Genomic DNA, 20110 nt, shown 5'->3' with positions numbered 1-20110 from the left:
ACTGCATGATCTTTTGAAAGTAGTGATAGGCATTGTCATTGCATGATCTTTTGAAAGTAGTGAGTCAGGAAGGAGACCTTGTCTGGCAATAAGATCATCTTTTGAAAGGATGAGTCCTGAAGAGCCCTCAGGAAAATCATCCTGGTGGATGGATTTGTGTTGATTTGCTGAGATTGATGGTAAAATGCAGGGATGTGAAGATGTTCTGGGTAAACACCAGATCCTTGTGGAGTTTGGCCAGAATCATGGCTTGTATTAGACAACTGTCCACGCAGGGTTAGATTTGGACCCCTATGGTCCTGCAGAAATTGATTATAGGGGCTAAGCACTTTGCAAACACCATGGGAATGGTAGACAAGTTAAAAGGCAGTATAGAAAATTGAAAGTAACTGGTACCTGCTCTGAAGTACAGAAAACTTCTGTGCATTTCCTTTACAGGAATGTCCAAGTAGGCATCTTTTATATCCAGAGTGACTATGAAGGTAAGAGAAGCTATCATGGGTAAATGTTTTTGCAGAGTGAACATTCTGAATTTTGGAACCAGCAGGAACTGATTGAGGGTAGAGAGGTCTAAAATGGGACACAGAGAGCCTTCCTTTCTGGGAAATAGAAACAGCCTGGAGTAGAAAACCAACCACTCAAGAATGAAACTAAAATCAAGAAACAACAGCCAGCAACCATCCAAAAGTTTAATAAATCTCCAGCGCTTTGGCAAAGCCTTCAAGGCATTGCTGAAGCGCTCGAGATTTATTAAACTTTTGGATGGTTGCTGGCTGTTGTTTCTTAACTGGAGTAGAAAACCAATTCCCTTTTGGTGTTCTGGAACTGGCTCCAATAAACCCTAGAAGCAGAAATTCTGAATTCGAGAAAGGGCCTCTCTTCTTTGGTTTGGTGGAATGTCTGGATAGCCTGAGTATTTTAATAATTCTTTGAAAGTGAGTTTGTCGCCATTTGAAAAAAATGTACAGAACCTACCTGTCCGAAGTGATGAGGGACAATGTATGGAATTGCCTAGCTACTTGAGAGCTAGAGTGACAAAGGTCTAACAATTCCTTGGAAAGGTTCTTGTCCTCAAGAGTGGTGATTTTTTTTCTTGCTTCAGCTGATCAAAAATGGTCTGCTGGTATTTATTCATGTGGAATTGGCAGTTAAGTGCCCTCACAGCTAAGGTGGCAAAAGTATAAACATTTTTGCCAACTCTAGCAAGAGCCCTGCTCTCTAACAGCTGGTAAAGGGTTTTTAGAGGAACCGGCTCTAGCCCATTTGGGTCCTGGGGTGACAAATTCTGTATCAGCAGAAGGGTTGTTATGATAGTCTAGCATCCTACATAACCTGCCTGGTCCTCGAGGGGCTGGAGGAAGAGAATCAGGACTTAAAAAGGAATCCAAGAAAACACCCTCTACAACCTCTAAAACAGGAGGGATGACAAGAGGCTTGTATTCTGGCAAATCAAGGCATTCCCTAATCCTATTTTTGGATTGTGGGTAATCCTGGGTTTCCCTCGAGAAATGTTCCCTCATGGCATGAAGAGTTTCTCCAAAAGTAATGTCCTCAGGAGGAGAAGCAGAAGCCAGGTTTTTCTCAGAATATGAATCCTCAAATGAAGTCAGAGAGGGTCCATCATCGAAAAGACTCCTCCTGATCAGATTCAAAGGGGTCATAAAATAACTTCAGGGGTAGGATCCTTTTTTTTTTCCCTGGGGAAGACTCAATGAAAGGGTCTAGATCTGACCAGGGAGAATAAGTTTTCAGCTAGCTTAACTAAATCCTTTTGATATCCTTGCGAGTGGGAGCCGGTAGGCCTCAGTGTAGACCCTGAGGAAGTTTTCTTCTTTGAGGTAGCTTTGGCCTTGGAGGTAGGAACATCTGCAACTCTGAAACCAGTATCTCTAGAAGAATAGATAACTGGTGCAGGCTGATGCTGCAAAGGAGCTTCACTGGTTAAAGCACGCCCATAGGAAGCTGATGCCTGCTGAGCAGCCGAAGACCCAACCAACAAACCAAAAGTTAAGGCCTGTGCAGAAGCTGAGGGAACCAACGGCATGTCGGACTCTAAATGGGTCTCAGAGGCCTGCACCACCACTCAGCTGCAGAAGGGGGCTGAGAAAGCCCCTCACCTTCATCAGTGATCACGAGCCTTGTAGGACTGGCTGATGGAAAAAGACGGTCGCCCGAGGCCCTAAGCTTGGGTCTCTCTTCTTTATCCCTCTTGTGCTTAGGGGGAACAACCTCAGAAAGACAGGTGGACGCCATCGGAAACTGAAAACTAGTTGCGAGACTAAAGTACCTAACTAAGATCTCGGCCATACACCTAACAGTTGTACACTTGAAACAGGCACAGAAACGGCAGTTAGATAGATCGTGATCTGGGCCTAAACAGGTAACACAAAGTGTATGGAATTATCAGTGTGGAATCTGTTTACCACAATGGAGCCAAATGTTAACCTTATCTGACATGAAGTAAACCAAGTGGGGGGGGGGGGTTCCTCAATGGGATACTTAGCTTTCAGATGACATCACTCTGGTGAGGACTGGCTGATGCACTGAAACACTGCTTTCAGCTCCGATGGCAAGAGAAAACTGATATAATGTTGGCTTGCTCCCTATATGCCCATATGCCAATGTCCACCAGCCCATGGAGGAGGGAGATTTTTTCCCTGGTAGTCGGACAGGCCAAGGGCTTTCACTGCAGGAAATTCCACAAGTCAGGACTGCAACAGTGAAACAAGAAGTACATCTGCAGTTTAATAAAGACGCTTATGCATTGTTTGTATAATTCTGGGTGACATCCATCAACTTGGTTTTATAACCAAAATGATCAAGTTTTCTAAACCAATGTCACATTCTTCACATAACAGATGATGTGGCCTTCCTAGACATGGATATGGCCTCTGAAATTATATTTCCGGGCACCTTATTACAAATGATAAACAAGGACAGAACTAAAAGCACTGTAAATGATTTGGCAAGTTCAGGCAAGAGCCACATGAAAATATACATTTATCTGAGCATTAAAAGCAATATAGTTAACAGGAAAAGATGAAACACAGTGATCCTTTAATGCAATAAATATATAACTACATTAAAATTATGATCTCCAGTATTTAATCTCTAGATTACTTACATCTTCAGGTAATGTTTTGACCAATTCACTGTGCGCCATTGGTCGGATACACAACTGATGAATAATCTCACGTTCGATCTCATCTGCTGCACTCACCTGTCCAACTCCAGGCACAAACCTTTCTCCTACAACACCCCATGAAAAAGGTACAAGCGGGTTACTAAATTTCAGTGCAACAAAGACAAACACATCTAAAGAACAATATCACAAATCAGATTTCTTACTGACAAGTTTTCTTTGGCACTAACTCAAGAAACACAAATTTTGAGTTCTTACCTACAATCATTATAATAAGATGCAACATTTCTTCAATAAGGATGTTATTTTGTTGCACGATATCCTAGAAAAACAAAGGACAATATGTATATATATATACATATATATATATGTAAATATACTGATCTGTGTAAAATATTTCAAAAAAAGTAAAATCTAAACAATTGTAAATGTTTGTGAAGTGTAAATACACAATACATTCTAGCAAATGCTGCCATCTTCTAAACAACTACCTTCATTACATTACAGCTCTTGCTTTTAGAAGCACAGTTGTGTAAAATCTTACCATAACGGCAAATGTCCCTCTCTTCACTGTTGCGATACTCATAACAATGGGGAACCCCTGAAAAGGGTAGCCAGACATCTGACCAGTATACCACAACCTTGGGTTGCTTTAAGGTACCCAAAAAAGGGGGTCATCAGCGCGTGAGGCAAATGCACGGCTCTCAATAAGTAGAATCAAGATAAAAAACACACAGAGCCAGCATACAGTGTTCAAAATGTATTGTAATGAAAGTTAAATCATTACAGAAAAGAACAAACTGGTTTCGGCAGGAACAAACACAGCCTTCAGTGTTGCTTACATACATAGTGGTGAGCAAGAGTATTTATACACACATACACTCATTGTAAATTAATTGAATTCAATCAAAGATTTTCATTAAGACCAGGTGGGAATAATCCCCCCAGTTTAATTATCCACTTTTTTTCTTTGGTGTTCAGAATGGAATGTAACCCAGTTTTATTGTGCTTGTTGCCAACAATTTTATCAATTATAGTGAAGGTGAATTTGGCAGAAGCATGTACTGAGTGATGTTTATATAGAGCATTGGTCTGCCTCTTATTTTTGATGTTACTAATGTGTTCCGAAATCCTGATTTTCAGTGGTCTTGATGTTTTTCCTACATAAAATGAACCACAATGGCAGGTGGCTAAATAAATAACCCAGTCGGTGCTACAGTTCGCAAAAAATCTGAGATCATAAACCATTGGACAGTTTCTGCTAGAAAAATGTTTGGTCTTGTTTATCTTGTCACAATTAGAACAATGCCCGCAAGGGTAACAACCTGTCAGAGGTTCCCCTGTCAATGTGGTTTGGATACAATTGGGGTCAACATGCCTGTAACCATGTTTAAAATGATTAAAGAAAGAACCCAAATTCTTTCCCCTACGAAAGGAAAAAAGGCATTTGTCTGGTATAAGGCTAGTTAAGTCAGGGTCATATTTGAGAATGTTCCAGTGTCTATGCACACTGTCAGTCAAATGATTAGAGTTCCTAGCATAGGTGGTCGTGACAAGATAAACAAGACCAAACATTTTTCTAGTAGAAACTGAAAAAAATATTTTGAGCTGCTCTCTGCTTACTTCTGCTTGCCTGCTTGCTTACTGTGGGATTTGAAGTCTTCTTAAGACACTCAGTCTTGCTGGCTGGATTCTGCTAAAATTCAAAGTCTAGTTATATTTGCATTCACAGTCTGTTGCATACAGAAACTTGCAGAATATACACTGATGAGAGAATATACTTTGCAGCATCAACTTTAGAGAGCAGTAACCAATAACTTTTTATAATAAACCAAACGGAAACACGTTACAGCTTAAAAGTACTGTTTCAACTTTACTTCTCATATAGTACAGATGATGTGAGAGATATAACATTTACCTTAGGACTTGTGTCCCTACCATCCCTCTCACATAGCTGGATTTATACAGCTCGTTATATACAGTTTTAGTCCTGTAGAAACAATGCTAAGCTTCCTTGTTTAACAATGTCTTGTAAGAGACCAGCTTTTCTGACAGTGTGAATATCCTGTAACAAGTGTCCTGATGTCCATGTAGAAAAACATATTTTTGAGGAAACACATTGTTCTGTATTCTATTTGGAGAATTGCTTATCCTGTAGAAACAATACTAAGCTTAACATATGAGCATATGTTCTTGTGCCAATGCTGATAAGCATATCCTGTTTTTTATGAAGAAAAACATATTTTTGAGAAAACACGTCAGAGATCAGCTTTTCTGACAGTGTGAACATCTTGTATTTTATTTGGATCTTTGTATAAAAAACATCTGTTCTTGTGCCATCCTGTTTTTCCATGCAGAATAACATGTCATTGTTCTTTAAAAGCAGATTTTGCATTTTTGTTCTTGCATACATCCTGTTTTAGTCTGTAAGGGAAAAATGTCCATTTTTTAAAAGCAGATTTTGTATTTTTGCTCTTGCATACATCCTGGAGTCTGTAAGGGAAGAATGTCCATTCAGCAGATTCCTTTTCCAAGCCATGGTCATTTAGTATGACTGCTGATCACATATTACTTAAACTTTGTTTCTGCATTTAAGCAAGCCTTTTCTTTCAGCATATTTACAACATAATTAATTTCAGATTTATATTCATAAAATCTAACAATTCCCTCTGTTTTTAAACATACTCAAAACATTCTATATAAAAAACACAAGAAACAAACCTTTAGTTTGATACAACAAATCAAAATGCAATTTTACATAGTTAATACAATGATATTAAAGTATTACTACCAAAACTGAATGTATTTAACAACTTTTTCTTTTGCAGACCATTCTGTGAAAATATTTTATCAGTTATAAGCTGTGTCTGCTTTAGTTTAACTTGATCAATTTATTCTTTTGCAATCACAGAATTTAATTTATGACTTAGAACTGTTTCATTAACTCTTTGCAGCTGTTAAATTAACTATGAGACAATAACTATGTGCTACTGCAAGCATTTATACACTACTGAAAACACACAATTTCAATGTCATTTTAACCATCACATTGTGTTCATGTCTCTGAACTGCTCATTAACATCTTGATAAAGTACTGAACTGGGCTTAGATAATAAATATTTGAAAGCAGTTATTTTACTGGGGTAAAACCAATGATATTACAACTTGACAAATTACTTTTGAACTTATTACGATGTATCCTGTACAGTATGTATTTACACAAACTGTTTGCTGTTCATGCATTTCAATCTAGTAGGTATCCTGGACCCATTGTTTATTTAAATATGTTTTTTTTTCACACATATTCATTACTAGACATTAATTTCATTTGTACTGAATTCTTTTGCATTTGTACATACAAATACTATAAAGTACATTTAGTCTAATCTTACAAATTTAATAACATTAATATTAAGCAAAATCTTGGAAAATATTTGTCTCTTTAGAAATATCTAGTGGAACTGATACCAAATCCATATGTCCTGTTATTTCAAACTACATACTCAGCAATTAAAATATTCATACTTTTTTATACCAACATTGTTTTGTCAAAAACATATTGAAATAGTGACCATTCTTATTCAATTTTTTACATATCTTTACTCTCTTTTGTATAGCTGTAATCAATTTAAGCCATCTCTTGTTTTTTAACTATCTCTTGTATAGCTTTACAGTTTAACAGGTTGTAAATACAATTTAATACTAAACAATACAATAATAACCATTATGATAGCTATTAACAACTTGTAAAATATCTCACCCTGTCAGGTTTAATCCAGTTTACCAGTATTTCTAATACACTAATACCTGTTTTTCCCTCCCCCTAAAAGAGTATTGTCAAGAAGGAATGAGATATTTTTTTCCTGTAGCTTTATTTTAGACCCTTATTATTTATTTTTATGTAGCTTTATTTCAGACCCTTGTTGTTTATTTTTTCTGTAGCTTTATTTCAGACCCTTGTTGTTTATTTTCTCTGTAACTTTATTTCAGACCCTTGTTGTTTATTTTTTTCTGTAGCTTTATTTCAGACCCTTGTTTATTTTTCTGTAGCTTTATTTCAGACCCTTGTTGTTTATTTTTTCTGTAGCTTTATTTCAGACCCTTGTGTAGTATTGCTTATACAGTCATTGTAAAACTGAGAAAGTGCCCCTCCCCCTTATACAGTCAGTGTAAAACTGAGAAAGTACCCCTCCCCCTGTAGTACTTCAGCACTGTTTTCCTGCCCTATGCTGTAAGAATAGAATGTATGTCAGCCTAACACTATGGTTATACATTTATTTTATTAAATTATGAACTTTTGTCTGATTTGATAATTTTTTATAAAGCTTTTGCTATTTACTACCACTAGTAGGCATTTACATCCTCCTGCACAATTGATTTGAACTGTATATATACTATAGCCCATTTGCTGGCTGTACTTGATACAACTGAGGTTTTTTTTGTCCTTTTAACATTTACTTGCAAACAGATTATAAGTGACATCTATGCACAATTGTGGCATTTTATGACAATTACTAAATAGTGTTGCTTGTAAACATTTTAACAATTATGTTTTAATAACAATGATGCTTTAGAAAAACTCAAGCTACTTATTTGGCAATCAGTCTTGTTGTTTATCTTATCTTTCCAGCATTTCCTGTAACTATTCATTCAGTCTAGGAAGGTCTGAGCTCACATTTCATACTCTGTAAACTATAGTTAATTCTTTTAGCATTTTTCCTTTAATGTGATTGTGATTTGCATAACTATGCATTTATACTACATAAATAGACATAATTTTACAATTACCTTACATGGATTTCAGTATTTTTTATTTATTTATCTATTTAACTGTCCTGCCATTAATTTTACAAAAACTGTTTGACTAATAAAATCTGTGATTTTCTTTTTAAAATTCAGAATTTTAACTGTTTGGTGTTACTATATAATTATAAACACATTGTAAAAAACAAAATAGATATTAGTTTAACCAACACATTTATATTTATATTATTTATATTTGCTGTTGTCTGACTGTTATTCTTGTGTATTGTAACAGATGTACTCTAGATGAAAAGAACATACATGCATGTCTGTCTTGTATCTGTATATCTTTATACAAGCATGTCAGTCTTGTGACTTTAAATCTTTATTCTTATTAACTATTTTCATTTAATTTTTATACAGTAGTACAGTTTTGTTTACCTTTTGACTGTGCTAAGAATGGCATTCATATGCTTTACTTTACTGTAGTACTGATAGATGTCTTGCTTTAACTGAATGAAAGTAAAACATTTAAGAATGATTTGTCCAGACATCAGATCCTACCATCCTACCATGTATGTTTAACCATTTTCAAAACATAAACATATTATAAAATATATTTCTTTTGCACAGATTAACTGTGTATGCAGGAAGTTCCCAGTCTGTCAGTTCAGCTAATTTATTTCCTTTATCCTGCAACTGCTGTTGAATTTCCAGTAATGTTGCATGGTCTTTCTGACATTCTTTAGTAAGCTGTTCTGCTGAATTTGAAACTCCTATGCACTTTTGAAAAGATGTATGTATAACTTGTCTAGGCTTCCTGAACTCATTGTGTCTGTCTTTTAGAAGTTTACTACATTCCTTTGTAACAAAATGTACTAGGGGTTCTATCAGTAACTGATTTGACTCACATGTGGTGACAGGACATAACTGTTCAACATCAGAATGTAATGGAAACACTTTACCCTTAGTTAATTCTTCAGATCTGTCTTTACAGTCTATTTTTTTAGCAATATGATGCAATACTTTTTTATGACATAATACACAAAATGCAGTTTTGTTGAAGCACACAATAAACATTTGTCATATTTCACATGGTTTTCTTTGAGATACCAGTCAAATATTGTAATACATTTGCATAATGCCTTACTATCAACCTGCCCTAATAAGGTTTTACATTTACTAATGTGCTGTGTATACCAACATAGCAATTTACTAAAGTTTGGTTTACTCCTGCATGAATTATAAATAATATTCATACTGTCTAATATACAAAACTGTCGAATAGCAACCATACTAAAAAATGTGACGTAGAAAAAAGTCTTACCAGTGAGCAAGAAAACAGGTGATCAGGCTGTTGTTGCAGATGGCTGGAAATTTTTCAAAGTCACTTGAGAAGCTGGGAAAGCACAACAGGCAGTGGACTGATGGGCTAGTGGATATCCCCCTTTTCTTTAGTGAAATTATGGCACTGTGAATTTCTTGAACTAGTCTCACTCCGGATTGTAGACGTCTAAAAAACTTTACTACTGCAAGCTGCATAAACTGGAATACTTCTGTTCAGAACTGACACATACGTACAAATGTTAGTTACTGCAATTTAACTGAAGTGACCCTCTGCAGGGCTTACCATCACTCCTTCTGTGTTTGAATGCAGATTGTAGGTTCAAATGCAGGCTAGCTTGCCATTGAAAAAATTATATGGAGCTAGTCACTCAGCTGCCTCGCCATTGAAAAAATATTTTGAGATTTACGTGCTTACTGCTTGCTGCTTCTTGCTGTGGGATGGATCTGATGTGTTCTTAAGACACTCAGTCTTGCTGGCTGGATTCTGCTAAAATTCAAAGTCTAGTTATATTTGCATTCACAGTCTGTTGCATACAGAAACTTGCAGAATATACACTGATGAGAGAATATACTTTGCAGCATCAACTTTAGAGAGCAGTAACCAATAACTTTTTATAATAAACCAAACGGAAACACGTTACAGCTTAAAAGTACTGTTCCAACTTTACTTCTCATATAGTACAGATGATGTGAGAGATATAACATTTACCTTAGGACTTGTGTCCCTACCATCCCTCTCACATAGCTGGATTTATACAGCTCTTTATATACAGTTTTAGTCCTGTAGAAACAATACTAAGCTTCCTTGTTTAACAATGTCTTGTAAGAGACCAGCTTTTCTGACAGTGTGAATATCCTGTAACAGTGTCCTGATGTCCATGTAGAAAAACATATTTTTGAGGAAACACATTGTTCTGTATTCTATTTGGAGAATTGCTTATCCTGTAGAAACAATACTAAGCTTAACATATGAGCATATGTTCTTGTGCCAATGCTGATAAGCATATCCTGTTTTTTATGAAGAAAAACATATTTTTGAGAAAACACATTGTCAGAGATCAGCTTTTCTGACAGTGTGAACATCCTGTATTTTATTTGGATCTTTGTATAAAAACATCTGTTCTTGTGCCATCCTGTTTTTCCATGCAGAATAACATGTCATTGTTCTTTAAAAGCAGATTTTGCATTTTTGTTCTTGCATACATCCTGTTTTAGTCTGTAAGGAAAAATGTCCATTCTTTAAAAGCAGATTTTGTATTTTTGCTCTTGCATACATCCTGTTTTGAGTCTGTAAGGGAAAAATGTCCATTCTTTAAAAGCAGATTTTGTATTTTTGCTCTTGCATACATCCTGTTTTGAGTCTGTAAGGGAAGAATGTCCATTCAGCAGATTCCTTTTCCAAGCCATGGTCATTTAGTATGACTGCTGATCACATATTACTTAAACTTTGTTTCTGCATTTAAGCAAGCCTTTTCTTTCAGCATATTTACAACATAAAACTTACCAGCTTAAATGTAAACCCATATGTCACAAGATGGGTTGCAAACTGGCTTAAGGACAGAACCCACAGGGTTAGAGTTGCTGGCGCTGTGTCAGACTCCAAGCCGATCACAAGTGATGTCCCACAGGGCTCGGTCCTTGGCCCCCTATTGTTTGGCATCTACTTCTCAGAAGTACAGGCCAACATGGAAGGACTTTGGCTGACAAAGTTTGCAGACGACTGCAAACTGGGCGCCATAGTGGAAAGTGCATCGGACACGGATATCCTTCAGAAGGGACTCGCGGAAACAGATAGCTGGTGCCAGAGCCATGGCCTGAAGTTAAACGCCAAAAAATGTATAGTCATACCCTTCGGGAAAAACAAGGTAACCCCAAGCTACCATATAGGTGGCAATCCACTAAGCACAGAAGAGGTTATCAGGGACCTGGGGACCCAGGTTGACAGTGGCCTTTCTTTTGACACTCACGTTGCTAAAGTGGTTAGAAAGACCTTCTACATTGCCCACCTGATCATGAAGGATTCACATCCAGATCTAGTGAGGTCATTGTTCCCCTGTACTCTTCACTTATCAGACCAATGATCGAGTACAATGCCCCATTCGGGATGTATCTCACCCGACATCTGCAGCAATTGGAGAGACCCCAAAAGTTCCTCACCAAAAGGATAAAGGGACTCCAAAATCTGTCATATGCTGCCAGACTGAAGAAACTCCAGCTCTATTCAGTCGCATACCGTCTGCTCAGAGGTGACATGTGCCTGACATACAAGGCCATGTCCAACCCAGAATTAATGGACATGCTCCACCTCAAAAAATCCAAATCCACCAAAACCACTAGAGCAAGCAACTTAAACCTTAGCACGGATATAAATAGGACGTGCTGGAGGGATAGATTTATCACTCAGAGACTCCCTATGCTGTGGAATAAAATCCCGGTCCATGTGAGGCAGAGCACCTCGCTGACTCTGTTCAAGAGAAATCTAGACCTGTGGATGGGAGATCGTAGGTTTACCCCGGGAATCATCTCTGTGTCACTGCTGGACAGAGGCACAACAAACTAATGGGCACAGTATTTTTTCATATAAGGGGTGGCATAAGCCACAAAAATTTGGGCTAGGCTTATAAATGCCTTAGGGCAGATAGCCTAGTATAAACCTATGAACCTATAATTAATTTCAGATTTATATTCATAAAATCTAACAGAAACTGTCCAATGGTTTATGATCTCAGATTTTTTGCAAACTGTAGCACCGACTGGGTTATTTATTTAGCCACCTGCCATTGTGGTTCATTTTATGTAGGAAAAACATCCAGACCACTGAAAATCAGGATTTCGGAACACATTAGTAACATCAAAAATAAGAGGCAGACCAATGCTCTATATAAACATCACTCAGTACATGCTTCTGCCAAATTCACCTTCACTATAATTGATAAAATTGTTGGCAACAAGCACAATAAAACTGGGTTACATTCCATTCTGAACACCAAAGGAAAAAAGTGGATAATTAAACTGGGGGGATTATTCCCACCTGGTCTTAATGAAAATCTTTGATTGAATTCAATTAATATACAATGAGTGTATGTGTGTATAAATACTCTTGCTCTCCACTATGTATGTAAGCAACACTGAGGAAGGCTGTGTTTGTTCCTGCCGAAACCGGTTTGTTCTTTTCTGTAATGATTTAACTTTCATTACAATACATTTTGAACACTGTATGCTGGCTCTGTGTGTTTTTTATCTTGCTTTAAGGTACGCCATATGTCACACAGATGCTCCTGCATAAAGCATAGGACATAAAGTACACATCCAAACGTACCATACTCAGAAAGGAGAGCCCCAGTAGGAACACCAGTCCAAGAATTACAATGGCTTTTACATGTTCAGATATCAAAATGAGCATGAAACCAAAGGTGGAAGTGATTCATCTTTATTAAAAAAAAAAAAAACTTACTTCAAGACTGGTCAAACAGCATCACATTCTCGTACTACTCCATGTCCAATTAACTACTGGGAAAGTACCACACCACATAACTGCTAGCTATAATCTTCCACCATGAACCAGGATAAGCAGACTGCCTACCTCAGTTTACTGGAATTACTCACCATACAGCCCAACACCTTAGTCGTGGGAGATTTCAACTATCCTTCCATAAATTGGGGGACATGCATGAGCAAAAACACGCCCAGTCAGAGATTTCTAGACTTTGTTAACACAAATGCTCTGAAAAAGATGGCCTGCACCCCCACTAGGGGCTCTAATGTTCTGGACATAGTACTCAACAACCTGGGGGGCACTGTACTTCCCCCATGTGTAATGCCCTTCCTGGTTAGGTCAGACCACAAATCAGTCTCGTTTGAAGTAAAACTACTGGAACTGTCACTCTCAAAGGAACAAAAATTATAAAAAACTATACCAAAGTTAACTACACCCTACTAAGCAATGGTATAAAAAGCTTCATACCAACATCAAATCACTATGTAGACGAGTACACAAATGCCCCGTACAAACACTTAAGCAACTGAATAAACTCTGCTGTACCTGTTAAAACCAGGTCTTCCCATAAAAACAAGCCACCATGGTGGACTTTATAAACAGATTATATAACAAGAGGAAGATACTGCTGTCCAAAAGCAAGAGCGATATCACTCTGCAGAAGAACAGTTCCCTCCTAAGGCTGAATAAGAAAAAACAGAAATCTTGTAAAGTCTTCTAAAGCAAATTACAAAACTAAAATCGCATCCATAGCCAAGCATAATCATAAGGCATTCTTTAACTACATCTGAAGTCTAAGAGGGAATGACCAGCTATGTGTCGAACTGGTTGTAGATGGGATCACTCATACTACACTGGCCGATATCGCCAACCTGCTAGCTGACAGACTCAGAGCAAACTTCACCCCCCTCATCCCCACCTACCATATCCCACAGCAAACCTGACACCAGCCCTCTGCCTAGTATCTCTAGACAACAAGTCATCTTTGCATTCTCCAAGGCCAAAAGCATGTCCTCAATGGAACCAGATAATATCACATATTGTTTATTAAACAATCTAAAATAAGACCTAGTGGACCCACTTGGGTTCTCTTTAATCATAGCTTGAGATCTGGCTATGTTCCTGCAGAATGAAGAAAAGCAACAGGAATTCTCCTGCACAAAGGGGGCCAGCAACTGACCCTAGAAACCACAGATCCATAAGTCTAACCAGTATCATCTGCAAGGTCATGGAAAGAATCATGGACGTTATTCAACAAGGAAATAGGCGACCTCCAAACATTGGATTCAGCCCAGTTTGGCTTTGTTAAGGGTAGATCACACTTATTAAATCTGGCAGACTTCTTTGAGAATGTCACCAAAGCCATGGATGAAGTAAGACAGTGCACACAGCCTACTTCAACCTTGCCAAGGCTTTCGACTCAATTCCCCAACTCTGGCATCATCGAGAAACTCTCCCAGCTGGGGATTAACCCTTACATTTCTAGATGGGAAGCCAAATGGCTCATTGACAGAACACACTTTGTCAAACTTGGTGACTCCACATCCACCAGTAGACCCGTCAGCAGTGGAGTACCACAGGAGTCTGTGCTGGGTCCCTTACTGTTTGGCATCTATTCCTAAGAAGTCCAGACCAAAGTAGATGGACTCTGGCTCAACAGGTTCGCTGATGATTGCAAACTGGGAGCAACCACCGAGTCCCCCAATGATGTCAACATATTACAAGAAGGGCTAAGACAAATAAATAATTGGTGCCAAGGCCATGGTCTAAAACTAAACAAAATCATTATTATTCCCTGTGGCAAAATAGAATTCCCTACAAATTACAATATTGACAGCACTCCCCTGAGTTCAAATCCAGTGGCATGAGATTTGAGAACACAGGTTGATAGCAATCTGAACTTCGAACACCAAGTTTTCACATCATTAAGGAAAGCCTTCTGTGTAGCACACCTCATAAGCAGGGGCATAGTATCTAGGTCAAGGGATGTTAACTCCCACTGTACTCAACCCTCACCAGAACACCAGCAGAGTATAATGCATCCTTTTGCATGTACCTCACCAGACACCTGCAGCAGCTAGAGAGAGTTCAGAGGTTTCTCACTAACAAATACAGGGACTCCAAACCATGAGCTATGCAGACAGGCTGAAAGCCCTGTCATTTTACTCTATCTTTTTGGCTGCTGACACGCAATTTGTGCCTGGCTTTATAGGGCAATCTCCAACTCTGCCCTAATGGAAATGCTGCAGACCTGCAAGTCAAATGGCACAACAGTTAGTCACTCTAGGGATCTCAACCTAGCCTGTGACATTAAGAGAACATGCTGGAGAGATAGACATGTCTCCCAGGGACTGCCACTTCTCTGGAACAGACTTCCCAGTCACGTAAAATAGAGCTGCTCACTGACCCTATTCAAACGCTACCTAGATAATTAGATAGCAGACCACAAATTCGCCCCTAGGGTGGGCACCCATGTCCCTCATGGACAAGGGTAGCCAGTGCTGATGACAGACTCACTCTATTCATAAATTCATTCTCTGAAACACCCAAAAAGAACAAATGAGGATACTTGGGATTAACATGGCTAGACTTGTAAAGGGCTCTAGGCCACTAGGCCTAGTAACCTCCTATAAACCTATGAGAAGAGAGGTAACCAATATATCCAGAAGACAAAAGGACCAGCAGGAGGAAGGGACTGAATACTGCAACAGTGACATCTATCATTATGGTAAGATCTTACACAACTGTACTATATTCTTCAATTTCACTGCTGCAGTACTCATTACAATAGGGAGAGTGCAAAAGCTCAGAAGAAGAAAGGGAATAGGAAAGACCAGCAGAGCTCTCCAGAAACCCGTGAATGATGGCCCTAGCAAAACCAGCTCTAGAAATTCCATCCATCTTGTAATGCTTGGTAAATGTATGCACAGAAATCCAATTAGTTGTCTCAAGAACAGAGTTAGTTTACAAACCCTTAAAAAAAGGCACCAGAAGAAGCCACAGCCCTAGTAGAATGAGCCTTAGCAGTAGGAGGAAGGTTCTTGCCATAAAAGGAATAACAAAAAGAAACAGCTTTAGAAATCCAAGAAGAAAATGTTTGCTTGGACACAGCCAATCCTAAAGACCTAGGATGAAAGGAAACAAAGAGCTGATCAGATTTCTGAAAAGCTTTAGTCTTACCCAAATAAAATCTGTGTCGTCTATGCGCATCCAATGTGTGCAGCACAATCTCACTGACAGCGGAGAAGGGAAGTGGGCAAATTAACAAGCTAAGAGACAACTCATTCACCACCTTGGTCATAAAAGAAGGATTAGTACGAAGGTCCTTATGGAACAGTAAAAAAGAAGGGCAAGCACTAAGGGCTTGTAGATCAGATATGGCAGAGTAACGGCTAACAAAAGTACAGTCTTCTAAGGACAATGGTGAAATAAAAACTGAAGCAGCATGCTCAAAAGGAGTCTGGGTCAATTTTTCTAAAACAAAATTAAGATCCCATGGGGGAGGAGGAACAGGCTACCTGGGAGGCCAAATATGAAGGATGTCTTTAAGAAATTGTTTAGCTACAAATCTAGAAGCTTGAGGTGATAAAGTCAGACAAGCAAAGATAAGTGGGGTGATAAGTGGGCCTTAACTCATTCACTCCGTAGCAGCTCAGGAAAAGCTGCCTGCTTAATTCCACCATAGAAACAACAGTGCAGCCTGAGCTCATTTTCAGAAAATCAATTTGTAATACCATACAGAAAACAAATGTTCATAACTCTTTACCTATAAGAGCTAGACTAAAAATGTAAACGCGAAAGTTGTTCAGCAGACACTGACCTTTCCAACAGTGTAAATGTTGATAGTGTAGATCAAAGTCATTATTAAATATTTGGCAAGGAATGCTGATATTGTGCATATTTTTTTACCTTTTTGGAAAAACAAAGCGTAATATCTTGGTCACTGTACCATGCAGACCCATACAATTTGAATGTAATTTGTTAGTATGAATGTCAGCTTTAAAATGATACCTTAACCATTACTGTGCGATGTTCCTTTCTTGAGATATTCACAGAAATATGATTAATATATTATTTTTCATAATTGATAAATAAACAAAGCATAATATATAATCACCTGTAACAGAGAGAGCCTACATATCAGTGTAGAAGTTGTGCATCTGAATGTCAGCTTCAAAATGATGCATCATTTGTGTGATCACCATGCTCCCTTGCAAAAATATGGGCATAATAATGAAAAGTATTGTAAATGCATAATTTTCATAATCGTACAAGACTAAACAAACTGTGATATATGTACATGTGTAGAGTGCACAGACACAGCTCTATTACCATGTTGTAAGGAGTAATGCTGTCTACAAAATGAGGTATTACTTGGCACACTGACATGCTCCCTTGCAAAGTTATTTACCAAAATATGAAAAAAATCATAATTTCCATAACCTAATTCCAAACAAACTTTGATATCTGCACATGTATACAACATACAGGCACAATTCTTTTACCATGTTAGAACTATCAATATTGTCTTCACAATGAGGTATTACATGGCATATTCAGATGCTCCCTTGTAAAGTTATTTACCAAAATATGAAAAAAAAATCATAATTTTCATAACCCATGTCCGAAACAAACTTTGATATCTGCATATGAGTACAACATACAGACACCATTCTTTTACCATGTTAGAACTATCAATACTGTTTTCAAAATGAGGTATTACTTAGCACATTCAGATGTTCCCTTGCAAAGTTATTTACCAAAAATATGAAAAAAAATCATAATTTCCATAACCTAAGTCCGAAACAAACATTGATATCTGCACATGTGTACAACATACAGGCCCAATTATTTTACATGTTGGAGCTATCAATACTAAACATATATACATGCAATACATATTCAATTGTACATGCTAGCACTCTCCTGAAACAGTTCTTTCTCAGCATCTTCACCAGCTTCTTACCACAGTTATTTGCCAAACTCATATAAAAATATATTTTTCATAACACATTTCATAATAGAGTTTTACTTACCATACTGGTCCCTACTTGGTCATGGGTGTTTTCCATTCTTCTCACTAGCTGCATATTGCCAATCCTGCATAGCTCTCATCACGCCATTGTGGAGGTCAGTCAAGAACAAGGCAATGCCTTCCTCGGTTAGGTGAACGCCATCCCTTCTGAACAGGTGAACATCTTTTGTGGCCACCACGACTGCAGGTATTCAAAAATTGCTCTGATTTGAAACTGCAGTCTTCCGAGTGGTTCACTGAAGACATCATTCCCTCCAATGTGCAGCACAAGGATGTCGGGCTCAGGGTAGATGGAACACTTCTCTTCCAACAACTGCAGTACTCTGCTCCAATGCTTACCTCTTCTTGCAATCCAGTATACCTTCAGACTGGATGTGTAGAAGCTCAAGTTGTACTGGTTTCCAGTTATGGAGGCATGGCTGGCAGACCTGTGATTGTAGGAATGGCCACATACCCACACTCTCACTTGTCATTCTCCTGCTCGTGAAGCCATGTTAGTGTCAGAAGGTAGACGAACCTGCACAGGAAAGAAATGCAAACAGATTACTACTGTTTTACAGTTCTATTGGAAAAGTACATATATATGTACATGATAATGCATTACCTGGTTAGACCATCCAAATCTTCACTCCTATCCATAGGGGCCTTATTCTTTTCATAAGGTACATAAGTGGTGATGACGCTGTGGAGGTACATACCTACCACCCGTGAAAACACAAAATTACACACAAAGACTGACAAGGGGGCACAGAAAGGGCACATGTAAAGATAAAAAGCAGGGTAAGGACTGCCACTCCACTAATGCCTAGGACAGGCACGGGACTTCAGGCTGTGGGCGTCTGAAGTGTCCCATACCTGTACTGGCTACTCACTCAGACTGCTGGTAGCAGCAATGACTCCTGATTGCATGCAGTGCAGCACTCTGCCTTTTCCATTGACATGTGTCCTTTCAGCAATGGTCATAAGGACTCAAAGGGGGGAGCTAATGTAAAGGGTCTTGCCCTGACCTACATACATTTACTATACCTGAAGGGAGGGAAACTGAGTGGAGAACTCAACCAAGACAACATGTGAAAAGACTAAGACTGCCCCAGGCTTTGTCATTTTGCATGTGTCCTTTTCCGGAGGGAAACACTGCATCACAGTGGCAGCCCTGAGGCCATTTCTACCTAGGACAGCAGCACTATGGGACTGAACTGGAGAGTCTCCAAGTTCCCAACTGCAATCCAGGTCAATCACAAGATCCATGGATGGCTGGGTATGCCCCCCGTGATGCACCCACCAACACAAGAGAAGTTGGCATAAATCTCTGAAGAGGAACCTTCCTGACCTTGGTGCATAAGGGCTTGGCCAGTGCCTGACAAGGGGGCACAGAAAGGGCACATGTAAATCCCCTCTAAATGAACTACAGACAATGTATGCACAGAAAGGACACATGTAAATCCCCTCTAAATGAACTACAGACAGTGTATGCAGATGCATCACCCTGTCTCCCAAGAGAGGCCACTGCTATACTGATATTCATGTGTATATGTGCAAGTACATTATATACATACATATATATCGATATACACACACATATGATATATATATATATATATATATATATATATATATATATATATATATATATATATATATATATATATATATATATATATATATATATACAGGAAAAAACATCAGAGGTTTTGGAGGATAGCTAGTTGATGAAGAATTGAGGGGGTGGCTTGCAATGACTACAAACAGAGAAAAAACACAATCTGGCTTGTGCATTCGTCAAAGTGATGACTTCTACTTATGTGAGTAACAGTGACAGCAGCTGAGACTTTTACCAGAAAAGTGATAACAACTCACTGCTGTATTGTAACTGCACTTATTGTTAATGTGATAATGACCTTCCTTTCAGTACTGCAAAGTTATGCATGCTCAGACAAAGGTGATAATTGCTGCACATAACCTGTTGACTAGGCATTCATTATATTACCTTGTGCAGCTATTGTGTAACACAGACTCATTATCAGTAAGGAGAACACCTGAGTAATTCAGTAAAATAGTATAACACTTGCATATTACTGAGCCCTTCCTCCCACCTAAATTCCACACATGACTGACAAAGCCAGGAAAAATGCACAAAAAATATGGTAGCTCCATGCTGGCAGTTGTCAACAAGTGATAAACTTTATCTCACTCATGCAACTACTAATCACAAATAGAATAATACAAGCAGAAGTGATTTCTTGTCTGCTTATTTTACATTACACTATTAATTAGTCAGTGGTGTATCTGATGTCTTATATGCTGGCATATTACAGTATAATTACATTTCTGTGCTGTATTCTAAGTA

The 20110-nt window shown here is 38.3% G+C and overlaps 1 protein-coding gene across 3 annotated transcripts in view; it reads right to left on the bottom strand.

Annotated features, from left to right (window-relative positions):
* UBR2 (ubiquitin protein ligase E3 component n-recognin 2) overlaps window positions 1-20110 on the bottom strand; it is a 5196118-nt gene that overhangs the window by 2623419 nt on the left and 2552589 nt on the right. For all 3 annotated transcript variants that reach the window (XM_044061864.1, XM_044061881.1, XM_044061872.1), the window contains exons 20-21: window positions 3401-3464; window positions 3125-3249 (exon numbers count right to left, since the gene is read on the bottom strand). In XM_044061864.1, coding sequence (XP_043917799.1) covers window positions 3125-3249; window positions 3401-3464 — 189 coding nt within the window. The remainder of the gene's footprint in view (window positions 1-3124; window positions 3250-3400; window positions 3465-20110) is intronic.

Source organism: Protopterus annectens, chromosome 1.part0 (genome assembly GCF_019279795.1).
Source record: "Protopterus annectens isolate FY-2018-M chromosome 1.part0, PAN1.0, whole genome shotgun sequence".
Lineage (NCBI taxonomy): Eukaryota > Metazoa > Chordata > Ceratodontiformes > Protopteridae > Protopterus > Protopterus annectens.
The sequence above is the reverse complement of the archived record's forward strand: the minus strand, read 5'-3'. Positions and strand labels throughout refer to the sequence as shown.